At 41.1% G+C, this 23,539-nt stretch overlaps 1 protein-coding gene across 2 annotated transcripts; it reads right to left on the reverse strand.

Moving 5' to 3' along the window:
* Positions 1-2,157: 2,157 nt before the first annotated feature.
* On the reverse strand, positions 2,158-12,366 carry Ctxn2 (cortexin 2). 2 transcript variants are annotated; one of them, XM_050134271.1, is made up of 2 exons: positions 11,994-12,317; positions 2,158-2,601 (listed from the first exon to the last, which is right to left on the reverse strand). In XM_050134271.1, the coding sequence occupies exon 2, from the start codon at positions 2,542-2,544 to the stop codon at positions 2,299-2,301; it is 246 nt and encodes an 81-aa protein (XP_049990228.1). In that variant the 5' UTR covers positions 2,545-2,601; positions 11,994-12,317; the 3' UTR covers positions 2,158-2,298. The 2 variants fall into 2 exon arrangements, with proteins under 2 accessions (XP_049990228.1, XP_049990227.1); XM_050134270.1 differs by lacking the exon at positions 2,158-2,601 and adding an exon at positions 2,652-2,809 and having other exon boundaries at positions 11,994-12,366.
* Between the last annotated feature and the right edge of the window lie 11,173 nt (positions 12,367-23,539).

Consider the following 23,539-nt stretch of genomic DNA (forward strand, 5'->3'; position numbering starts at 1 on the left):
CTCTGCATGAAGTTGGCCATGAATCTTAGAGAGCCCTTCAGAAGCCCATGTTACAAAAATGATGCCCGGTGTTCGGGCACAGATACCTTTCAGCCAGATCAGTCGAGCCCAACTTACTGAATTATTCTTGGGCCAGATTATCAATAGGATGTGAGGTATCTTTGTACCAGCTGGGGCACCAAGAGCCTCCTTGATGTGAAGGCTTGACCACAACCAACACATAGGTTTTAAAATTCCACTAGGAGAGAAAACATCTAAACAACAACAAAAATCTCTATCGGGAATCTCTCTGTGGCTGCTGTTTTGGAATGCCACAGACTTGAATGGAAGTTTCGGTAAAAATAAATAAATAAATAATAAATAAATAAATAAAATTTTTTAAAAAAAGTTGTAGAGGCCAGGGTGTTGGTTCAGTGGGAAAAGTGCCTGCCTTGCAAGCAAAGGCACCTGAATTCAGATCCCCAACACCCATGTAGAACTCAGGTGTGGCAGAGGCACATGTAACTCAGTGCTGGGTTGGAGCAGTACGGAGACAGATAGAGATTATGGTGTTTTTACATGTTCCATGGTTTCCCAAGTGCTTTTCTATCCTTTACATCTCTATCCTCTTGCCAGGATCCCTTAGTGACACAGGATGGATTTCTCATCCTAGTTTCACAGATGTGGAAAGCTGTCTACCCTGAGATCACTTTCTGGGTTATAAAGCTAGATGAAGCTAGTTGTTGCGTGGGCCAATATCAGAACCCTGACTCCTGACCTAGAAAACTGTGCATCGTCAAACCTCATCTTGGCTCTCTGGCTTTCCAGGGACGCGTGCGGCATTTTTAGGCTGTTAGTTTAAAGGGTCATTCCATCCCTCTGGTTGTCTCTCCCTTGGAGTCCACAGAGATTAGACAACTGGCTCAGGGAGGCGTGGCTCTAGCGATGGCGGGGCCGGCTGGCTGACTGGAGTTCACGCTTCCATGCGCTCGCCCCACCTACCGGGCAGTGTTGGAGTTCTCTCGTGCAGCCAGTGTCCCCGTGAGGCAGGACTGGTGGGCACTCTAGACTACAGCATTTTACAGTGGAAGAGCTTCAAGCCTCAGAAAAATGCTGGGCATGCATTCTAAGAACCTTCAGATGTCTGCAGAGCTGGAAGGTTTGGGTGTTGGCTTTTTGACTTTGCCCCACTGTGAACTTTCCGACCTATGACCTCTGTCTGAGAAATGACAGTCTTTCCTTTGGGGGCCCAGAGGCCTTTGAGCCCAAGTGTTGTATAGCAATTTCCTCTGAGATAAGGCCCCATCTTGGAGGAAAGTTCCTCGAGACATGGAATGTTCTAAGGGGAGGGAAAACATTCCTCCCTCCAGCGAAGTTTGCTAAGTTTAGGGAATAAACCAACTAAAGGCTTCAGAAAGTCTCGGAAACTGACCAGATACCCTAGCTCCTGTCTTCCCCAATCTTATAGAAGCAGTAAAATCTGCCGAGAGGCACTGTCGAGCAAGCTGAGCTGTCTTAAAGAGGAGCTCTCCTACCTGTGGAGCTGTGTAGGCTGTGCCCCGAGCTCCTGGTTTCCAGCTCTGTGAGCTGTCACCCATACTGAGGTGGACCTTTGCTGAGAAAGCTGTTGCTGAGTCATTTCTGCTCCTGGAAGTGACCTTTCACCCATAATTCCTACAAGTAACCCCAGTCTATCACTGGCTCTCTATCTGGGGTGAGCAGACGTATGTTCATGTCTCTCTAAGAAAAGCGTAACACACCACAGAGTTCGCTAAGAGCTATGCTGTGGCTCCAGTGTGGTGCATGGAGAGGCTACAAAGGCTTGATGTGCTGAAGCCTCCGACCAGCTCAGTAGCATACAGAAAGGAGCAGACAGCAAGGACAGATATTAGAGGAGGAAATGAGGTGGCAGAAGTCACAGTTCAGCTCTCTGCATAGAAACCTCCGCGGAGGCCGGGCGGTGGTGGCACATGCCTTTAATCCCAGCACTCGGGAGGCAGAGGCAGGAGGAGCTCTGTGAGTTCGAGGCCAGCCTGGTCTACAAGAGCTAGTTCCAGGACAGGAACCAAAAGCTACGGAGAAACCCTGTCTCGAAAATCAAAAAGAAAGAAAGAAAAGAAAAGGAAAAAGAAACCTCCATGGAGGGAGACCAAGAAGAGCACGGGATTTTACCCAGCATGGTAGATAGGTCAATCACAGATGTTTATTGAATTTCGTGAATGAAATGATCCTCTCAGAGCAGCACAGTCAAGCTAATTACGAACGTGTCTACCATGTGTCCCAACGGCAACTAGAAAAAGCGTGAAGCTTAGGCTGCCATCAGGCAAGGGCATACTCAAAGGTCCCTTTATCAAATTCCTCCACTTCATCTTCCCACGTTGAAGAGGGCATGCTACTATATGGGTCTAATAGGATTTTGAAGCATCTGATAATAAGAAGCCCCAAGAAAATGCACAGGATGCCCACAAAGGCAAAGCCAGTCTTTTGCTCCAGGGTCAGGGAGAAGGCAGAGACTTCGTTGACGCTCATCTTAGCTGAGGAATTGCCGCAGTAGGTGCTACTCATCCTTCACTGGTGCATTGTGGGGGTTCTCCAGCGTCCCTGCAGGAATCAGTTCTCCGCCTAGACACAGAATGGACCCAGTTTAGTTTCCTCCTTGTGCAGCATTGGGCAAGACATTATAAAAGCAGGTATGTTCAAGGTCTCTTAACTCATCAAAGGTGTTTGAAGGTATCAGATATAGACCAGAATGAAATTGGCACTGGAGACGCTTATTCCGCTGAAGTTAAGGGTGGAGTTGTCTATGGACACAGAAGTCCATGCCAGCACACTGAAATAGAAAGGCAAGCATGAAAGTGATAGTCGTCTGATTAACACTGAACGCCTTTGATTCGCTGGTCCCTGCTTTTTTGATCTGAATTTTCACTGCATTTTTGCATGTAGAGATCATAGCGCAAGCACAAAGCGTGTAAGCTGTTACTGAGGTTTAAGGTCCTTGTGTTTAGGATCTCTCTCCAGGGCCATTTTATCTGAAACAAAACCTGATCCTTTAAACAGCGGGATAGACTTTTTGTTTCAACTCTTGTTTTCATAGCTGCATGCTTACAGTATCTTATCTATTATATGTACTCCTTTCGTGTGTGTACGCGTGCGCGCGCGTGTGCATGCACGCGCAAGAGAGAAATTCTCACTCTATAGTCCAGACTGTCCCAGAACTCACGGCCATCCCTCTGCCTCAGCTTTCCTGAATGCTGGGATTATAGGCAAGAGCCACCACACCTGGTTAAATTATGTCTTGAAAATTGCCTGAGTGGAGGCACTCCCCAACATCACAACTACAAAGAGATTAAGCACAATATCTGTGTGCACTAGCTACTTCCCAACCATGTACATTCGTTTTCTGAACCTCTGAGCCAGTGGTTCTCAACCTGTGGGTCGAGACTCCTTGGAGGGTCAAAAGCCCTTTCACAGAAGTCACCGAGATCATCAGAAACATCAGATATTTACAATAATTCATAACAGTATCAAAATTACAATTATATAATGAAAATAATCTTATAGTTGGAGTCACCACAATATGAAGAACTGTATTAAAGAGTTGCAACATGAGGAAGGTTGAGAACCACTTCCCTAAATAAACATAAAATCCAAATTAAAATTGTGTGTTCTTTGTGATTCAGCTAACTTTAAGACAACTCCCTAGTCCTTCTAAACAAGTCTCATTCTCATGCCCCTATCTATGACTGATATTCTAAAACTACAGCTAAGATGTTAAAAAAGTTGGCTTTAAATACAACGGAGCTCCTTATCCGTTTTCAGAAAGCACCTGAGGGAGCTGGAGAGATGGCTCAGCGGTTAAGAGCACTTGTTCTTGCAGAGGATGGAGGTTTGATTCCCAGCACACACATTGTGGCTCCAAGATGTCTATAACTCCAGTTCCAGGGGATCTGACTCCCTCTTCTGGCCTCTGATGGCATCAGACATGCCCATGGTGCACAAACATATAGGTGTGCAAATCACTCATACATATAAAATAAAATAAACTTAAAAAAAGAACACTGAGATAGAACAAGGGATAGGTGGGAATGTGTGGAGAGAGTAATAAGGCTTATAACTTTCAAACTTAGAAACACTGATTTTATGAAAGTTGTTTTTGTTTTGTTTTGTTTTTATTATTGGTTTTTTTTTTTTTTTTTTTTTTTTTTTTACAAAAGAGCTCAGTCTTCAAACTACCGGTGACAGACATACTCCCTACTTCTGGCATTGGTTGGTTGACATTTTGTTCAATAAAAGGGAAAAACATTTTAAAATTCCTTTGTGGAGATTCTTTCTACATGTTGATTTTAATGTCCTAGTAAGTAAAAGTGTGCTTTGCCTGTTTAAAAAAAAATTACCTTTATAGGCTTACATAAGTAACTCAGAATGACCTTGCCAGAGGCCGAGTTCTTTTGTTATTTACCCTGTAGGAGGCATAGGATACAGGACCAAACAACACTTTCTGTTTTGGAATTTGTAAAATGCTGTCAAGTTCATGGTCCTTGTGAGCTACATTTAACATTTGCAAAGGGGTGTGGGTAGAGAAGCCAATCATGCTCAGCAGTTAGGAATGGGTCCTACTCTTGCAGAGTGTCAAAATTCAGTTCTCAGCTCCCACATCAGGCAGCAACTCATAAACATAGGTAACTCCAGCTCCAAGACATCCAGCGCCTGTCTCTAAGGGAGGCATCACTCATGTGCATGTATCCACACATGTGCACGTAAGTTAAGATAATAAAACTAAACCCCTGGAAACAGAAGGGCCGATAACATTGGTTTACTGCAGACTCTGTGGTGTACCCACAGTGCAGGACTTGTTGCCTAGCAGCTGGCAGCATTCCCAGCAATTGTTATTTTCCCCTTGCATGGGTTGCCTGGGCTGCAGAGAGCTGCCCTACCACGGGTGTGTCTCCCCCTGGGAAGGATGCTGTTCACTGAGTGAGCGATGTGACTCTGACCATCTTGACTCAAAGGGGAAGATGCTGAAGATGTGGTCTAGCTCTGGAGTTCCACAGGGTATCAGCTGAGGTTGTTTTGGTGCAGATCACAGCTCAGCTTTGTCTACACCTGCTTTATCCTCCATCCATCTCCAGGTTAGGAGCCCAAGGGCATTTCTTAATAAACATTTAGGCCACTAAACTCTTCCTCCGTGTCTGGTTGCTGAAAACAATTAGCCTCACAAATGTTAAAACGCCTGGGCAGGTTTAATGATTTGTTCATTTTGCCGTCGTGTAAAAATGGCCTAATTAGATTGATGTCATAAAATTAGCTAAAGATAGTTACATATTTTAACAACATCATAGAGTAAACATATGTGAGGTGTCATAGCTGGTCACAGAAGAAGCCAACTGAATTGCCCTTGGGCTAATAATTAACTCAATAGCAGTTTTTCAAGACAGAGTTTCTCTGTAGCTTTGGAGCCTGTCCTGGAACTAGCTTTTGTAGACCAGGCTGGCCTCGAACTCACAGACATCTGCTTGCCTCTGCCTCCTGAGTGCTGGGCTTAAAGGCGTGCGCCACCACCGCCTGGCGACTTTGTTATTCTTAGTAAAACCTACCAACCAACTAAACAAGCAAAGCAACAACAACAACAACAAAAAAAACATTTTTCAGAAACAGCAATCAAACACACAGCTCATAAAATTCTACTAAATTAAAACAAAACGCCTTCCTCATCAGAGATACAAAAGCCCCCGCCCTTCATACACAATTTAGCTAACATATGCCATATAACACTTTGTTCTTAGATTCTTGGACCGTAAGTGAGTTAATGAATTAATAAGAAAAAAAAAAACACTTTCTAAGCTGGCATATCATCTTTATTCAATAAGTACTGAACTGTAATAAGTTAAATACGTTGGTAGATACAATCATTAAAGAAAAAAGTTCTTTTTTTAACCTAATCTTTCAATATTCAGAGAACTTGAAATTTCATTTATTAGTAGTTGGCATGAACAAGAGCAATTCCATTTGCTTTCAAAAACTAACCATGAAGATAAGCAACAGGATTCAACAGCTCTGCCAGCATTCCTGCTCTCTCTGGTTAAACTGATGTAATGTGGCCTTCTCAAAAAGACACGAGTTTTTATGTCCAGAGAGAGAGCATGTGGATTTTTCCTAGTAACTCTGTGAATTTCCCTTTGTTTTCTCAGGAGGTGCTATCTTAATTATCTTATATAGACATTTTTCTGTACTAGAAAGCACAGATGCCAATTTTATATTTGTTCTCTGTTTGTTTTTTTGTTGTTTGTTTATTTTTTTAAAAGATTTATTTATGGGGGCTAGGGAGATGGCTCAGTGGTTAAGAGCATTGCCTGCTCTTCCAGAGGTCCTGAGTTCAATTCCCAGCAACCACATGGTGGCTCACAACCATCTGTAATGAGGTCTGGTGCCCTCTTCTGGCCGGCAGGCATACACAGAGACAGAATATTGTATACATAATAAATAAATATAAAAAAAAGATTTATTTATTTATGATGTATACAGTATTCTGCCTGTATGTATCCTTGCAGGCCAGAAGAGGGCATTAGATCCTATTAGAGATGGTTGCGAGCCACCATGTGGTTGCTGGGAATTGAACTCAGGACCTCTGGAAGAACAACTAGTGTTCTTAACCCTTGAGCCATCTCTCCATCCCCGTTTGTTTGTTTGTTTGTTTGTTTGTTTTTAGTTAGCTTAAATTTTCTGGTGTAGTACTCCATCTTCTTGATCGAATCCTTTGCTGTCAGCCTTAGTAAGGAAGGATGCTATGAAACGCTTCAAAATCTTCTGAATGGAGTAGGGATGTGCATGGTGTGTGGATAGACAATTGCTTGTTAAATGAAAAAGGTTACCATGACAACAAACCTACTTTGTAGCACTTAATCTCTCAATTACTAAAAATATAACATGAAATGCAGTGCTATTTGAACACATGCTGGAAAGTGACCCAAAACTTTTAGGGCGGTGTCAGAAAGTCTAAAGGGTTAAAGGAGTTTAAGTCAACATAGAATATTTTCTCAACTTTTTCATTGAAAAAAAAAAAAGTAGAAACTAACATATGTCAGCCTTTTCCTTGGTGAACTTGGTACCGATGTGCCGTACTGAGCAGTATGCCTTGTGGAAGAGGCAGACAGAATTATTTTAAAGTCATAAATGACAAACACAAGACTCCTTAACCTCCTCTGGCTTTTATAGTGTGGAGATACTCTTTCAGAAATGACTGACCATGGGAGTGTTACCAGAGTTGTGAGTCCAGACGAACGTTTTGTTTTTCAAAGAGCGGAAGAGGAAATTCTGTGTTGGCGATGTGTAGCTAAAAGACACAGGGTAAGCAATGGTTGGCACCGAAGGCACTGACGGTAACACGGGGAGAGATGCTGCACCACTCTGCTTTCCACTGTAGGCAAACATCAAAGTTCATTCTGGCCCTCTGCTTTGACAGGTTCAGCTGTGGTCATGTGAGCCTGATTTTGGTTCTAGAATGTGGCACAGGAGGGCTGTTCACTTGGTGGTTGGAGGGAGAGAAGGACCAGGGTGTCTCACTGTACTTTTCAAGGTCATCTCCACAGTGACTTAACTTCTTTTGACAGGTACATCTCCTCCTAAGGTTTCACTGTCTCCCAGTAGCCCTGTAGCTGTAGCTAAGAGTCAGGACTTAACAGAAAGGCCTTTGAGAAAAACTTCAGATATCTACAGTTAACTCCACCTTTTTTTTTTTTAGTAGTTTGCTGTTAATATGATGAATGAGGGACGTGGGACAGCATGGTTTAGTGACTTTGGCAGTTCATGGACCTTCTATTGTAATCTCTTTGTGAGGAGTATGTGAGATATGCCTGGCTTATGGTGTTTTGTGTAGATTCACAGTTACTGAGCTATCCTAATAATTACAGGTTCTACAGTCACGAAGACAATCTGCAGGGTAGGATCACAAAGGTCTAGCCTTACCTATATATTCTTACATGCTTCATAACAATGACTAGGTTGGAGACCTACGAAATTTGACATAAAACTTGGCTGAAATTATATATAGCTCCCAGTGTTGAGATTCAAAAGAATTCTAATGACTTAAGTTCTGAGATGAAACCTGAACATAATATCTGATAGACACATTTAGAAAAAAGTCTTGCATTTGAGAATGAAGGAGAGAAATATGTTAACTGAAAATTGGGGCGATAATGCTTGATAATTTGCATGAAATAAATATTCAAATGGAAATTCATCAAAAATCCATATAAGTTGAAGATATGAAGTGGTTTCTTGAAAAGCAGAAACAATCTTAACTTGAATGGAAACAAAAGGTCCAGAAAGGTAATACCATCATTATGGCTCAGTCAAACCCAAATGAATTCATCGATAGTCATCATACGCATATTCAAAATATTTACTGCGGTGCTGTCACGTGGTAAGAGATGCGGCCTCTCTACTCAAAGAGCTTCCAGCTAGCAAGGGAGAGGAGCCATGTTCAAAATAAAATACAAGCGAATCAGTCTTCTACTTGGGTATTGAAAAAGAAAAGCAACCACGTTCAACATTTACTGCCTTTCTCTTATATGGTGCTTTGCACATATTTTATCTCCTCAGCAGCCATATTGGGTTAATTTTATTAACTTCTACATATTTAGAAGAAATGGAAAACGATGCTTCGTGTGAGCAGCAATGAAGGTTTGTATGAATAAGTATAAGGAAGAGAGTGTAGGTTTGAAAGCTCTTCATAAAGCTAGGATGGAATGTGGAGAGCCTTGAAAGAAGGTCCATCAATGGTAGCTCAACTCTGTTAAGTTTCAACAAATGTAAAAACAGCATTTTCCCTAAGCAAAAAATAAGCAACATTAGAGATTTACAAAGTAAATGTAAATTTGGGTATTGTAAACTCACGATTTTCACGTAAGGAGTCAACCCAGATAATTTTGTGCAACAGAAAGTTCCTAGTGGGAAGAACACTTTAGATTTGGTTATCAAGTAAAACTGATGCAGATGAATAAATGCAAGATAGAGGGACCACAGTACATAGAAGTATCTGCAGCCTTCAAGTTAAGAGGAGGAGACATTATTGAAAGAGAACACTGAAGAAGACAGTAGATACGTCCAGACATCTAAAGTGTTTTCTAGTATAGACTTGTTCTAGACTGATCCAGGATAATTTTCTTGTAAGTCCAGCAAGATGCTGTTTGCTATTACCAGACAGGATTTGAACATAAGAAAAAACCCACTATCAATAAACCACAATACATACCCTTCTTGCAGAGGGAAAATAAGATCTCCCAGTGGACTTACAAGAAGTAAGGATCATGAATTGATCCATAGTAGGAATGCACACAAAACTAAGAAAGCCAAGGTTTCCATATGGACCATTGAAAAGCTGTCTAATTCTGTGGGACGGAAATTAAGTACTGGCAAGCAAGGCCTGGTATCAGAATTATTTCACCATAATAGAAAGTTCTAGAAGGCTAATAAATCGAAGGGAATTTTGGTATAATGGCTAAAGAGGAGATAGAATTGGATGGTAATAAAACAAGTTTTACTTCTGTGGAAATTAAAGGAGTAGAAGGATAATGCATTCAAATATGAATTGTTCTCAATAAGAAGGACTTAACCAGATATTTGATTTTTCAAAGTAAACCTAAGCCAATCCATTTCATGTTTGAAAAAAAACTGTAGATTACATTTTTAAACAACAATTGAATTGAGAAAGGTTGGTTTTTGTTAATATCTTAAAAGGAAAAACTTAGATTTTAATGTTCATCTTTAAACAAAGCGCCATATAGGAGCATAGTTGAAAAGGAGACAGTCAAAGCCCAAAGAAGCCTGCTGATTGATGCAGTGCTGTATACGTAGGCAGATAAATACAAAAACAGAAGCACGTTAGCCTTCAGACTCAAGAGCATCAAAACCACTGGTATTTGAGGCCTAGCTTTTTCAAATAATTTCCCAAACTTTCCTATATTATTTGACATATAAAATGAGTACATTGTCTCATTTCAATACTAAGTCTGAAGTTTTTGAGAACATATCACCAAGTTTTCTGAACTATGTGCCTTTCCATTGGTGTGGAGTACATTCTATAAAATATTGGTAATAATCATATCATAAACAAACAGAGGTCTTCAGTTACAGCACTGACTACTTCCTGGTGAAAAAGGTTTCAAAATCATGTTCACCTAGGGAGTAAAGACAAATTTTCATTTTCCACAATTGGGAGAGAGAGAGAGAAGTAAAGACTCATTTGGTTCTGTAGAATAGATCTTATGAGGCTTACCTCAAAAGGAAATTAATATTTTAATACCTGAGAAATAGGTTCTCTGACAAATAGAAAATGGATGCAACATGAGAGAAATGGATTACAAAGGAACAAAACTACAAATTGATAAAAAGCCCGTGTGAAAAACGTAACTGTGAAAAGAAGAAGTGAATTTTTAAAAGGAATTTGAATCCAGGTAAAATTTACTTTAAATATGATATACCACAAAAATGGACAACATCATGAACACCACTCAGCTTAAACGTCAAAGTGCCTCCATATAATGGCTGAAGTATTAAAGTGTGTTTTTATACTACTTCTACTACTGATAGAATACTGCTAGGAACTCCAGCTACTGGAGTTAATGGTTAGATAATCTTTTCTCTAATGGCAAATGCCATGCTTGCTCTGTAAGTCCTGATGAGTCATAGCATTGGGCCACGGCAGTACCTGTAGATATCAAAAGGCCCAATGTCATGGAGTTGCTTTGTAGTTAAACTGACGATGACGACAACACCAACAAAGCCTCTGGGCTCAGTTATTGCAATCATGTCACTGCGAGTAACCCACCAAGGAGAGCCACTTTATACCTGCTTATGCATGTAGCCTTTCATGTCCATGAATGAACGCAGTAGGCAATGCTTTTTTTTTCCTTTGTGAACTATTTACTGATTAGGAGCTATCAAACTTGCTTTTTGCAAACAGTTATTCAATGTGCACACAATAACATGCAATTGCAGAAAGTCAGTGGTAAAATGTAGGTACCTCCTGAAAATACACAAGAGCATCCTATATCTTTTTAAAAATCAACAGGTTTTCCCCTCATGCTTATTTTATCTAGTATTAGCATCACCAACATCAAATCTGAAATCGTTACAATTGGGGTGCAATAGGATATTCAAGGTAAAAAGTATTCTAGTAGTAGCCACTGGACAACAGTCTTTAGTGAGAAGATACTTGTCATTTCGTGAAATGAGACATGCAACCTCTAGCTTAAAAAATAATGAGCCCGTCTGTACACAAACAACAGACTCTGCATCAAATACAAGGGTTGTTAAAGTCTATTAAATTAAGGAACAGCAGAAAGCATTATTGAGGCCATATCTTCACAGAGCTATCGTTTAGGAATGGATGTGTTGGAATCAAAAGGAAATCCTTAAATTACAAACCCAGATGTCTTCATCATGCTGAAGCACATGCATGCTGGATTCCTAGAGTTCCAGAACCTCGGGATCTTCACGAATCTACCCCCAAAGCCCCGAAGACATCAACCTTGAGAGATTTTCCTTAAGAGAATATTTGGGTGGCTCCTCAGACAACCATTCCTTCCAAAGCACTGGTAAGCTTGATCTGGAAATTCTCAACCTGTCTCACCAAAGATGACTAGACCATCGTTATTATTCTACCTTATGTTGCCTCCGGTTGTCTTCTACATATTAAGCTGCAGGAAGCATGGAAACTTCCTACAAGACATCATGGGAGAAACATCAGCAATCCGTATATACACAACACATTTTCTTTCTTTCTTTTTTTTTTCTTTTTTTGACAGCATCAGCAGCTGCAGAGGCATTCTTTCCTTTTCAGAATTTGAGCTCACCCAAACCTACAGACTTTCCCTGCCCCCCACCCGGCTGTCTTGTCTCTGAAATCCAAGAGAATAAGGACACCTTCTCCTCAGGACTGGCGCTGGAACCCTGTAGGTGAATGCTGAGGAGGGGGAGAAAGTTACTTCACAGGCAGCAGGGGTGGATGGGCTCACCTTCCATGTTTGTTGCCATGGAGATGAATTCCAGCCAGTAGACTTGTTGGTAGGTTTGTCTGTGCTCGCCGATCGGTTCAATGTAAACGGCGGCGGCGTGTTCCGAGGACCTGCGTGGAGGGAGTCACAGGACCGTGGGTTGCGCTTTTCTGGCCTACGTGTATAAGTGTCTGTGTCTGGGTGAGAGACAGGACACAGGCAGCCGCGGAAAGACGTGCGCGAGAGTGTTTGCAGGAAAAGGTGTGTGCATGTGTGCATTTCTCTGGTGTGGCGATGTGTAAATATTTGCGCGCAGGTGGGTGTGCGAGCAAAGGAGGTGGGACGCGAGATGGGGAAGGGACTCCAACAACAGCAACAGGGTCTGTTCTTCAGGTCTTAGAAAGAGCGGAGACAAGGGCTCATTTTCATTCACATCGCACCCTGAAGCTTAGCAATCAGGGTTCGTCGCTATTTGTGCTTCCTAGAGTAGTGAGGGTTTAATTAATTCGTCGCGAAAATCCTTGCCTCTGCTATGTCTCCAGCTGTGCCGAAGGCATCTCGCTGTGCGTGGAAACAGCGGTCTCGAGTTGTTAGAAGGCGCTATGGTTTTTATATTTCCTTTGATCAGACAAAGGGGGGAAAAAAACGAGTGAAAGGTGTACTGGTTTAACCGAAAACTGATGCGTCACTTAGTCATTTAGTGTTCCTTTGCACTACCCACGCCCCTTTCTTCCTAAGCCCCACCCCACCCCTTTCCGCAGACGCCTGGAGCTGTCCGCAGTGCTGAACGCGGAGGCAGACCTCCCTCCTGCGAGAAGACGCCTAACTAGCTGTGACAGAACCATTCAGGTAGAGTAACGTTGGTTTTCTAAAGCTTTGAATACACACACTGCAAACAGACAGAACTGAAAGCAAAAGCAGAGCACATCAAAGCAACAGATACTTCCCATCTCATCCCTCCTCGAGGTTTCTCCACACTCAGTTTTAATATTTCTGAACTGTGACTGTCCTTTGACTCTATTCCCAGAACCTACCCTTGGCAAGCACCTGTGGATCCCCTATAAGTGTAATTGCTCCTCTTATGAACTATTGAATTGTTAATATTTATGGGGCCCGTAGATATGGAATTTTGACATTATTATTTCTGTTGTTGTTATTTAGCTGAGAACACATAAGTGTGAGTGCGACCACATTTAGTAATGAAGACAAATTTTATGGTCACCTTGAGTATTATTACTTAAGACATTTAATGATCTTACAAAAAGGCCAGGCGGTGGTGGCACACGCCTTTAATCCCAGCTCTTGGGAGGCAGAGACAGGCAGATCTCTGTGAGTCTGAGGACAGCCTGGCCTACAAGAGCTAGTTCCAGGACAGCCAGGGTTGTTACACAGAGAAACCCTGTCTCGAAAAAAGAAAAGAAAAGAAGCAGAGGGTGGACCCGAGCAAAACAGTGTTTTCTGAACAAGACAACTCTCTGCTTACTTATGAACTCACAGCAGTCACACAAGACCTGCACAAGACCAAGCCAGTCCATTCTAACACGGTGTGGGGGAGGGGATCCTGAGCACCACCCCTAATTGATGAGTTATTGACATTTGATAGCTTCTGTGGGGGGGGGGGAGACAGTTTTTAAGGGTGTGGTTCCTGGTAGGTTGATCAAATTTCTGTAGTTAGCCTCGTATCTAGGTGGGGGAGTATGAGGTTAGCACAAATTGAACTCAGTGGATCTTTTTAAAGGAGCGGAGAGGAAGTGAGGACATTATGGGTGGTGGGCCTAGGAGGAGTTGGGGTGGGAAATGAATATGGTCATATGTTATATTAAATTCTCAAATAAATAATAATAAAAATCTTATGTTTTTAAAAGTTGCACAAAGCATATTGGGAGCTCATAGAAGGCCATCCTTTAAAAAAATTGTTCCCCCTTTAAATGTAAAACGATCACGACATCTTAAGGAGTAGCTGACCTAATTGCCTGCCGTGAAAGAGCAGAGGCTGTCTCTTCTTTCAGGGGCATGCTCACAGCTGTACTGACTTTTCCAGATGTGTTAAGGGCTGCATCCTTTCTTAGTGCTCTGAAATAAAACAGTTGCTTGAATTTTAATTTAGCTATGGATTTCACATTTGTGAGAATCAGAAGACGCTAATTCCATAGGTGTAAGGTTATGTCCCAGATTCTTCATTCCTAGCATCTGTTTGAACTGACGGCAGAAGCTTCTAGTCTTAAAACCATACTTCAACTATCCAGGTACTAGAAGTATTGCATTCTAGCAATGCACTTCCTTATAGAGTCTAAACAGTGAGGTAACTTTCTCTGATCTATATTTTAAGATTATGTAGATGGAGGTTTCTGTCCTGCCTGGTACCACAGCCATTCAGTTCCAAATAAATGCACAGAGGCTTGTATTAATTATAAACTGTTTGGCCTATTGGCTCAGACTTATTATTAACTAGCTTTTACAACTTAAACTAACTCATAATTCTTATCTATGTTTAGTCACGTGGCTTGGTACTTCTCTCAATGAGGCATTCTCATCTTGCTTCCTCTGCATCTGGCTAATGACTGACTCTCTGCCTTTTCTCTTTTCAGAATTCCCTTAGTCTGATTGCCCTGCCTATACTTCCTGCCTGACTACTGGCCTACTAGTGCTTTATTAAACCAATATGAATGATGAATCTCTACAGTGTACAAGAGCGTTATCTCACAGCAAGATTGTTTCACTGGCTGGAGAGATGACTCAGTGCTCGAGAGCCCCTTCTGGTTGCGATGGTTTGAATGTGACTGTTTCCCATAGGCTCATGTATTTGAATACATGGTCTTCCGTTGCTCTAACTGTTTTGGGAAGGATAATGAGGTGGCCTTGTAGGAGGAGGTGTGTCACTGAGGGTTAGCTTTGAGATGTCAGAATACTCTTTCCATTCGCAGTGTCTCTATCCTTCTGTCTCATACTTGGGGATCAAGATTTGAGCTCTCTGGCTGTCTGACCAACCCTGCAACTACCCAGGCCCGGGGTCAGGATTATGAGTTGGCCCACTCCAACATCCACCCAATCTGCGATCTGTTGAAGCATGGGAAGGGACAGGTCCTGCAGACACAAAGCTGCAGGATATCCATGACATAGGACAATAACAGGATAAGCAAGAGGAGCTCCAGTGAGGGCCCAGCATTGATGGTGTAGTAGAAACCCGAGCCCTTGAACCAGACCAATGACTCTTTGCAATGAACACTTGCAAGTAAAGATGTCTGGATAAAAGGTTTTATTGCATGTCTCCCTATGTCACACTACAGCTTCCATGATGAGATTGATTTTTTCTTTTTGTCTTCTCCTTTCCTTCTTTCTTTTTTCTCTTAAATTTTATTTTATTTTATTTTTTGGGGGGTGTTTGCAAGGGCAGAGGGCAGATGCAAAAATGAATGGAATGGAGATGCATGATGTGAAAGACACAAAGAATGAATAAAAAGAAAGTTGATATGAGTTCTCAGCAACTTCTCCAGTGCTGCCATGCCCACCTGTCTGTTGTCATGCTCCCTGCCATGATGGTCATCGACTCTAACCCTCTGGAACTGTGAACCCAGCAGGAATTCTTTTCATTTCATTTCATTTTATTTATTTATTTATNTTTATTATGTATACAATATTCTGTCTGTATGTATGCCTGCAGGCCAGAAGAGGGCACCAGACCCCATTACAGATGGTTGTGAGCCACCATGTGGTTGCTGGGAATTGAACTCAGGACCTCTGGAAGAGCAGGCAATGCTCTTAACCTCTGAGCCATCTCTCCAGTCCCCAGGAATCTTTTTTTTTTTAAGCCTGGCTTAAAGGGTCAGAACCAAGTGACATGAATCTGATATAGAGTCAAACTTCATTTCAGGAATGATTATCATAGCTAGAGATTTTTAATTGTTATGTTATGACTTTAAATATAGTTCTATGGTAAATGCTCATGAAGCCCTATGTTAAATACCAGTATGCTAGGGTTAAGGAGATGGTTCAGCAGCTAAAGTGTGTACTGCAGCTCTAACAACCACCTGTAACTCCAGCTCCAGGGACTCTGATATCTTAGTGTTGCCTCTGTAGTCACCCACATGCAGGTGGCACACACACACACACACACACACACACACACACACACACACACACATCGAGAGAGAGACTACATAAATAAATAAAAATAAATCTTTAAAAGCACTTGGATGCTACACATCTAATTCTCATTCAGTTATAGAAGAACAGGAGAGTATTTTTGTTTGACCATTGATGTCACAAGTCCATACATGGGTTTTGAAGGTTGCTCTGGGTGGTTGTCTGCCTTTCTTTAAGACTTATTTTATGTGTATGAGTGTTCTGCCAACATGTATGAATTTGCATCATGCATGCCTGGGGCCCACAGAGGTTGAAAGAGGGCATCAGATCCCCTGGAGTCTGAATTATGGGTGGTTGTAAACTGCCATGTGGGTGCTGAAATCAAGCCCAGGTCCTATGCAGGGAAAAAAAATACTCTTGGCTGCTGAGCCATCTCTTCAACCCCCTGGTTTTCTATTTTTAAAAATTATATATCATTTAATACAATCCTTCCAGTTAATGTTTTCGAATTGATGCCAAAGGAAAGTTTTAACTGCAAATTAGGTTCTTTGGTGTTAGTTGGCACATGACCTTGATCTTTTCAAGCTAGCTGGAAGAAGATGATGCTCTCAGAAGTCTGAAAAGTGGCCCATTCAGGAGCGTGTGATTAGAAATCCATTCTGTTCCACTTCCTTTGCTAGGCGCTGGGATCCAAAATAAACTAGATTTGTTATCTGTCCTTGAGAAGATTTGTTATTGTAAAGCAGTGCAAAACTTCTACAAAGTTATACTTCTATAGAAATTAATATACGACTTATGTTTTTTCTTTATTTTTTTTTGCAAAAGAACTGGTGAATTAACACAACTGCAATGAAGTGTGCCCTTCACATTCTTGCACAACTTCCATAGAAGGTCCTGAGAGAAACGAAACTCACTAATGGCTTTCTGAAGTAATGGGATTCACCTATGCTTTCAGAGACTATGATCTGTTTCCAGAATAGAAGCCAAGTTGTGATTGACATTGTACAACCCCTGACAAAAATCACCTTTAACATGCTTTGGTGTTACATTGGACTTTATCTACAAATATTCTATTGGAAACATTCCTGGTTTACACAAACTGCTTAATTTTTTTATAGAGTTGTTACTAGCTATTAGTTGACATACATACAGCCTTGATTTTATGTGTGTGTATGTATGTGTGTTTGTGTGTGTAGTTAGTCAACACATCGCCTACTACTTTATCTTTAAGATGCTGTGCAGTTTAGAAAGCTTGGAAATTTCCCAAGAAGCACTGCTTGAAATGCAAATGGAGCACTCCTACTCACTCCTCATTTAAATCAAACCGGAGCAGGAGCTGTGCTTTTTTCTCATATATTGTGAAGACTGTGTGACTGATTGTGTTTATTGCTTCTTTTACTTCCCAGGGAGACCAGAGTCAAATTAATAACTAAAAATTATCACCTCATATATTTTTTAAAAATTTGTTTCTTTTCTCTATTTAGTTATTTGTCTTTGATTTGTTTTTTAAATTAATTCTTAAAAAGTTCAGATTATGGTCAGCTGTAAAAATAGTGTCATAAAATCAGAAGTGGAGAAATAACTTAAAGTCATTTACTCACAGCCAAAAGAATGACTGTTAGGTAAATGTATATGACAGGTTTATGTACATATTTATATAATTTATTTTAGTAGGATATTGAAAGATAGGAAAGTACATAACCTAATTATTATGGAAATAAAAATCTAAATTATAATCTTAAATATTAAAATGTTTTAAAATTGATTTTATTGAGCTATACATTTTCTCTGTTTCTTTCCCCTACTCTTCCCCTCCCCTTCAGCCCTCTCCCATGGTCTTCTTGCTCCCAATTTACTTAGGAGATCTTGTCTTTTTCTACTTCCCATGTAGATTAGATCCATGTATGTCTTTCTTAGGATCCTCATTGTCGTCTAGGTTATCTGGGATTGTGATTTGTTGGCTGGTTTTCTTTGCTTTATGTTTAAAAACCACCTATGAGTGAGTACATATGATATTTGTCTTTCTGGGTCTGGGTTACCTGACACAATATTTTGTTTTCTAGCTCTATCCATTTTTCTGCAAATTTCAAGATGTCATTATTTTTCTCTGCTGTGTAGTACTCCATTGTGTAAATGTACCACATTTCCTTATCCATTCTTTGGTCGAGGGTCATTTAGGTTGTTTCCAGGTTCTGACAATGACAAATAATGCTAAATGTTAAAATGTTAAGTTGGCAGAAAAGAGTTTCAAATTTATAATTACAAATTAGCTTAACCTTAAAGCACAGTGTATTCTGTTTCTTTTGTAGACCCTAAATATTGTCTTTTAATTAAGCTAGAGATCAGAAGCATTAATCTCTCTCTCTCTCTCTCTCTCTCTCTCTCTCTCTCTCTCTCTCTCTCTCTGTACTCTTGGTGTCTTCATTACTGTCTAGATTGTTGTTATCATTATTAATTATTTGAGACGTTGAGACAAAGTCTCCTATTGAACCTGGAACTCAGACTCAGCTAGGCTGGCTGGTCAATGTGCTCCAGGGATCCTCCTGACTCCCCCTCCTCAGCACTGGAGCTACAGACATGTGCCATCACCCCCCCACCCCGCTTTTGCATGTATGCAGAGGATTCAAATTCGGGTCCCCCCATTCACATCATAATTCAACTTTGCAACCAAGCCAACTCCCCAGACCTGGGAAGTGTTCGTTTCTACCTTGTAAAAAGATGTGATAACTTACAGGAATTAGCAAGCACAGAGGACAGCCTCACTCAGAATGTAGTCTAGCAAGACTGCATTGCAATAAAAGAGAAAGCAAGACCTTCTTCTACTGAATCAGTCTAGGGTCCTTCCTAGGGAGGTCTTGCTTGCCTGGAGCCTTTTCACTGGTAATTTTTGCACCCAAGGTTTTTATATTGGGATGGTGTCGGAGCCCGTTTGGGTCCAACACAGACTTTCTAACTTGGCTGGAACGGAGTCGTGAGGAATAATCAGACACAGCTTACACCGTCATCATGGAAAAGGCCAGACTCCTTTATTGTCCAAACATCTTATATACTCACACCAAATGAGCAGGAACACAAAGGCTGTTGCCTAGGCAACCAGGTGCCTGGGCTCTCATCACGTCTGCATCTAGCAGTCAGGTAGGTCCTGAATTAGCATCTCTATAAGATAACCTTCAAATTGCATAAGGAAAGAAACCCCAAACATCCTGACCAGTTTCAGTCAACACCTCTTCTCAGGTAATCCACACTTTAATAAAAGAAGCTAGGAGCAAGGCATTCTGGCTTTTGTTAAGGGCAGACAGCTTGTCTGCAGAGCTATGTATCAGCTCAAACCGGGGCAATGGCTTTTGTGGCATATCGAAATATGCGCCCACAGGATGGCTTCCTGGAGTCACAGTAGAGCCAAGATGCTGCTTTCTTCTTCTTTGCAGAATCCACATTTTCTGGTTGATGGCTGAAATATGAAGAGTCTTCAAATAGAATTTTTTATTACGTAGTACAGTTAACGCAAACATTGAGTAACAAAAATTAATATGCTGAAGAAACATATAGATAATTTTGGTATAGTTACTTTATTCGATTTATTTTTTACATTTAAAATTTTAATAATCTTGTGATTGTTAGAAAGCATTTAGATAATCATTTGTATTTTGAAGTTGATTGATTTTAAAAATATTTTCCTCTCAATCTTGAATGTCGTTTTTACCTTTACACTTCATAAATTATTTTAATCTTTTTGGAGGAAGGGTTTGGAATGTTTTTGAAATTTTAGTAAGCAGTATCTGCTACTTCTCCAAAAAAAAAAAAAAAAAAAGACACAATTGCAGATATCTGCTCCCAATGCAGGCACATTCCGTACTTTCTAGAGGTTCATTCCTATCATCCCAGTGTAATTCAAGAGGGCCAATTAAAAGCTTCCAAGACGAATAAATGGAGCAGGCCAGGCGCTCATCTCAAGTTTCTCAGCTCAGTATTGAGTGCTTTAAAGTTCTGTGGGTTTTGTTGTTGTTGTTTATCACACTATTAGCTTCCTTTCTTTCTTTTCTTCTTAGCCTCCTCCCCCCAGGTCATCTGGGGTCTCAGGAGTAGTGAGTGCTGAAATGGGTCGGGAGAGTTTGATAACAGAATGACTGGATTTTGTCAACAGTGAAGAGATTATCCGGGTGGACTCGTAAATGAAATGAGCTGAAGGTACTCCCGTGTGGATAATGACCTAAGTCTGGCCTATCTGATGAGTCTCATTGACAGTATTACATTTTGCTAGAAATTCTTTCGGCAAAGATAGATGCACCCAATGTTTCAGCTCCAAGTGATGATTAAAATGAAGTTTTATTCAATTGGTTTTAATTTTACTCTCCACATGCTTCTAAATAGTCTCATTTAAACCATAATTCAAGCTCTTTTCTATGCGCATTGTTAAATAGAATATGTTACTTTCAACACAGTCTCTGCAAATTTTTGAGCCATGAATAGTAGGAACTGACTGAAATTATTTCAAAAGCCCATCCTTTTTCTGTTACAGTATATGATTCCAAAGCATCAGTCAGTTAATACATAACTGACAAGTAGGGATGTCAACAGATTGAGGAAAATCATTGTCCCCCACCCCAGTATGTTAAGTTTTGACTACCAAGTTAAAAAATAGCTGAACTCTAAGTCCAGCTACAGAGCCAAATGAGGTAAGTTCTGAGGATGTCAGTCTGATGCCCAGGTCACATTCCTGCATCCCCCTTTCCCCTCGGCTATCTTGAAAATTCCTATTTCATAATTTTTCCTTCTCTTTGTATGAGCTTTTCATACCTTATCTTCCCATTATTATGTTTGTTCTTAGTCAAATTTGTGAAATCTAAAAACATCATAAACTCATTTTAGCTTTCATTCTTTAATTATGTTACCGCTAGCTTTAGTTTGTAAACACCTTTGTGTGTGTGTGTTTATATATCAGGGACTATGCTAAGTGGCTAGGAAATTGGGCTACATAGGACTCTTGATGATTCAGCATTGCCAAAAATCTGTCTCTAGTTGTATTCCAATATAAATTCTGCCAATGAGCAACAGTGTTGCAACTTTTTGAGAAGGGAGAGGAGAAGCCATTTGACCCCACAGCTGCTGCAGGTAACTTAGTGGTCACAGCAAAGGGCAGAAGGGGTGTTGCTGGGCATTAGGGGTGTTCAGACTTTCACAGTTCACAGGGGCTAATGCTGGAGAGTCCTCTCCATTCCTGCCCCTTCTAATTTTCCAAGCTCTAGCAATAACTCCCCAACTTCTGCTCTCCCAGCCCAGCCAGTTGTCATGAAAGCCTATAGGGCCCAGAAGGAGGGCCTTCCTCCTAGGACATGTCTAAATGGCTGACACCCGACACAGAAATGAAAACAGTGGAAATACACGCTATCAAGTTTGTTTTTATTCACATCACACAGTTTTGTATAATTTTTACATATTTAAATGGCCTGTGAGTTGAAATAAATTCAACCTACTCCTCTGTAATGCACTGCGAGACAAGTCACATCTGTACACTCCTGTAAGACCATTGCTTCCAGCCAAGTGTACCCATAAGTGTCTGTCAGTAATGAATGCCTCTGTTGAAATGGCTGCGATGGAGCTCAACTCCTTCAGAAATTTAACTGTACTCAAAGAAAAGTTCTTTTGGTCCCCAAACACGATGCCTGGTTATGAGCAGTCAAAGGCTTATACAGGGGCTCTCTGACGTCAACAGAGTTTCAGGTCTTCTTCCTCTGCAGCTGTTCACATGTCCATCTGCCCTAAGGTTGTTGAATCACGGTTTCCATGTAGATGCATGCTCAACTTTCCGACCCCACAGGGAGGAAGAAAAGCTAAGAACTTGTCAGGAAATAGGCACTTCCAGAATCCCTTGAATACTGTGCCTCACAACTCAGAAAGAGCTGTGTCATGTGCGCATGCGCATCGTTTACCTAGGCCCGGTGTCACTCAAAGCAAGGCTGCTTCTATCCGGTAAGGAGAGCAGAGGATGGACATAAGACGGGGAACTTGCAGTATTCTATTACATAAAGCAAAGAACAGGTCAAACACACGTGAGTGGTACCACCAGAAAACCATTTTAGACCATCATATAGAAGAAGCTATTAAGCAAATCAGTCCTTTCCATCGACAGCTATCCTCATCCAGCTCAGTTGTGCCTAATCGGAAGATGCCGAGAAGCAGCAGTTTAATCAGGGTGAGCATTTGTTAGTCACTGTAGAAAGCAAGGCGGGCGTTAGGATGCCAGGGTAGTTACTGTTGCTCCTCATCCTTAGTTTCCAGTTATGAGGTCACTTTCTGGGTCCTACAAAGTAATCGTTGCAGTAAACGTAATTTCTCTATTCTAAGCCAATGACAGGGGGAGACAAAAGAGGTTGGAGGGACCACAGTTCTTGTTAAATGACTTTCCTCTAAGACTCTCCTACAGGGTCTATTCAACGTTTCTCAGCCATTCTTTTATTTTTTTATTTTTATTTTTCGAGACAGGGTTTCTCCGTAGCTTTGGATCCTGTCCTGGAACTAGCACTTGTAGACCAGGCTGGCCTCGAACTCACAGAGATCCGCCTGTCTCTGCCTCCCGAGTGCTGGGATTAAAGGCGTGCACTACCACCGCCCGGCTCAACATTTCTCTTAGATTTTACTGACCAGAAATATACCCTCTAAGGTACATGTAGCTGCAAACAGAGGAGGAAGCATGGACTTCTAGTAATTATCATTGTCACTACATTTCCTATCAGCAGATTAAAAAGAGGATGGCTATCTTCTCTATCAGCTTCTAACGATTATTTCCAAATATTCAGACCAGTGTAGGGATTGGACCTCACAAATCATCATCTAAGAAGTATTATTTTCTCTTCTAAATGTTATAATTAAAAATTGAAAACAATGCTGTAAAAATATAAATATTTAAATTAAAGACCACAACAATGAGTGAGGGTGCCAGACAAAATGGTTACCATTTGATATCCATGGCTTGGGATGGAGGAAGCCCAATTCTCCCACGTGTTAGGAAAAGGGAGTGTCTCTTCCTGTGCAAAGGAAAGTGAGCAGGCCTCTCCAGAACTCACTCTAATCTGCCTTTGGGTGGAGTTACTGGGTGGCACTGAGGTAAAGGTAGGCTGATGAAAGCTAAGGCATTAGGAAGTAGTTCAGATGTTTCTTTCTACTATTTAGTGATAAGCATCTGTATTTCCACCATAGTACGAACTGCAAAACAGAACAGGGTACAGTACTGTGGGTTGAACCCTGTTAGACAAGAGCTCTCCCACTGAGATATAGTCTTAGATCAGTAAACACTTTGTTTAGAATCTTAGTGCATTCAAATTCAACCATTTAATTTGTCATATGTTCGGTTTTGCTGATTGTGTCTGTGTGTGCACGTGTGTGTGTGTGTGTGTGTGTGTGATCATGGTGTGATCTTTCTTCTTTTTATTTCCCACCCCCAGGCAAGGTCTCCATGCTTCTTTGTCTCTGTGATAAAACACCAA

This window comes from Alexandromys fortis, unplaced genomic scaffold (genome assembly GCF_014885135.2).
Source record: "Alexandromys fortis isolate MF-2015 unplaced genomic scaffold, M_Fortis_MF-2015_v1.1 scaffold_6, whole genome shotgun sequence".
Lineage (NCBI taxonomy): Eukaryota > Metazoa > Chordata > Mammalia > Rodentia > Cricetidae > Alexandromys > Alexandromys fortis.

Coding starts and splice junctions, on each gene's coding strand:
- Ctxn2 (XM_050134270.1), bottom strand. CDS start 12,251: ATGCACACATGCACACACCTTTTCCTGCAAACACTCTCGCGCACGTCT. Junction 2,810..11,993: donor CATGGCAACAAACATGGAAG/GTGAGCCCATCC, acceptor TTTCTATTTCAG/TGTGCTGGCATGGACTTCTG.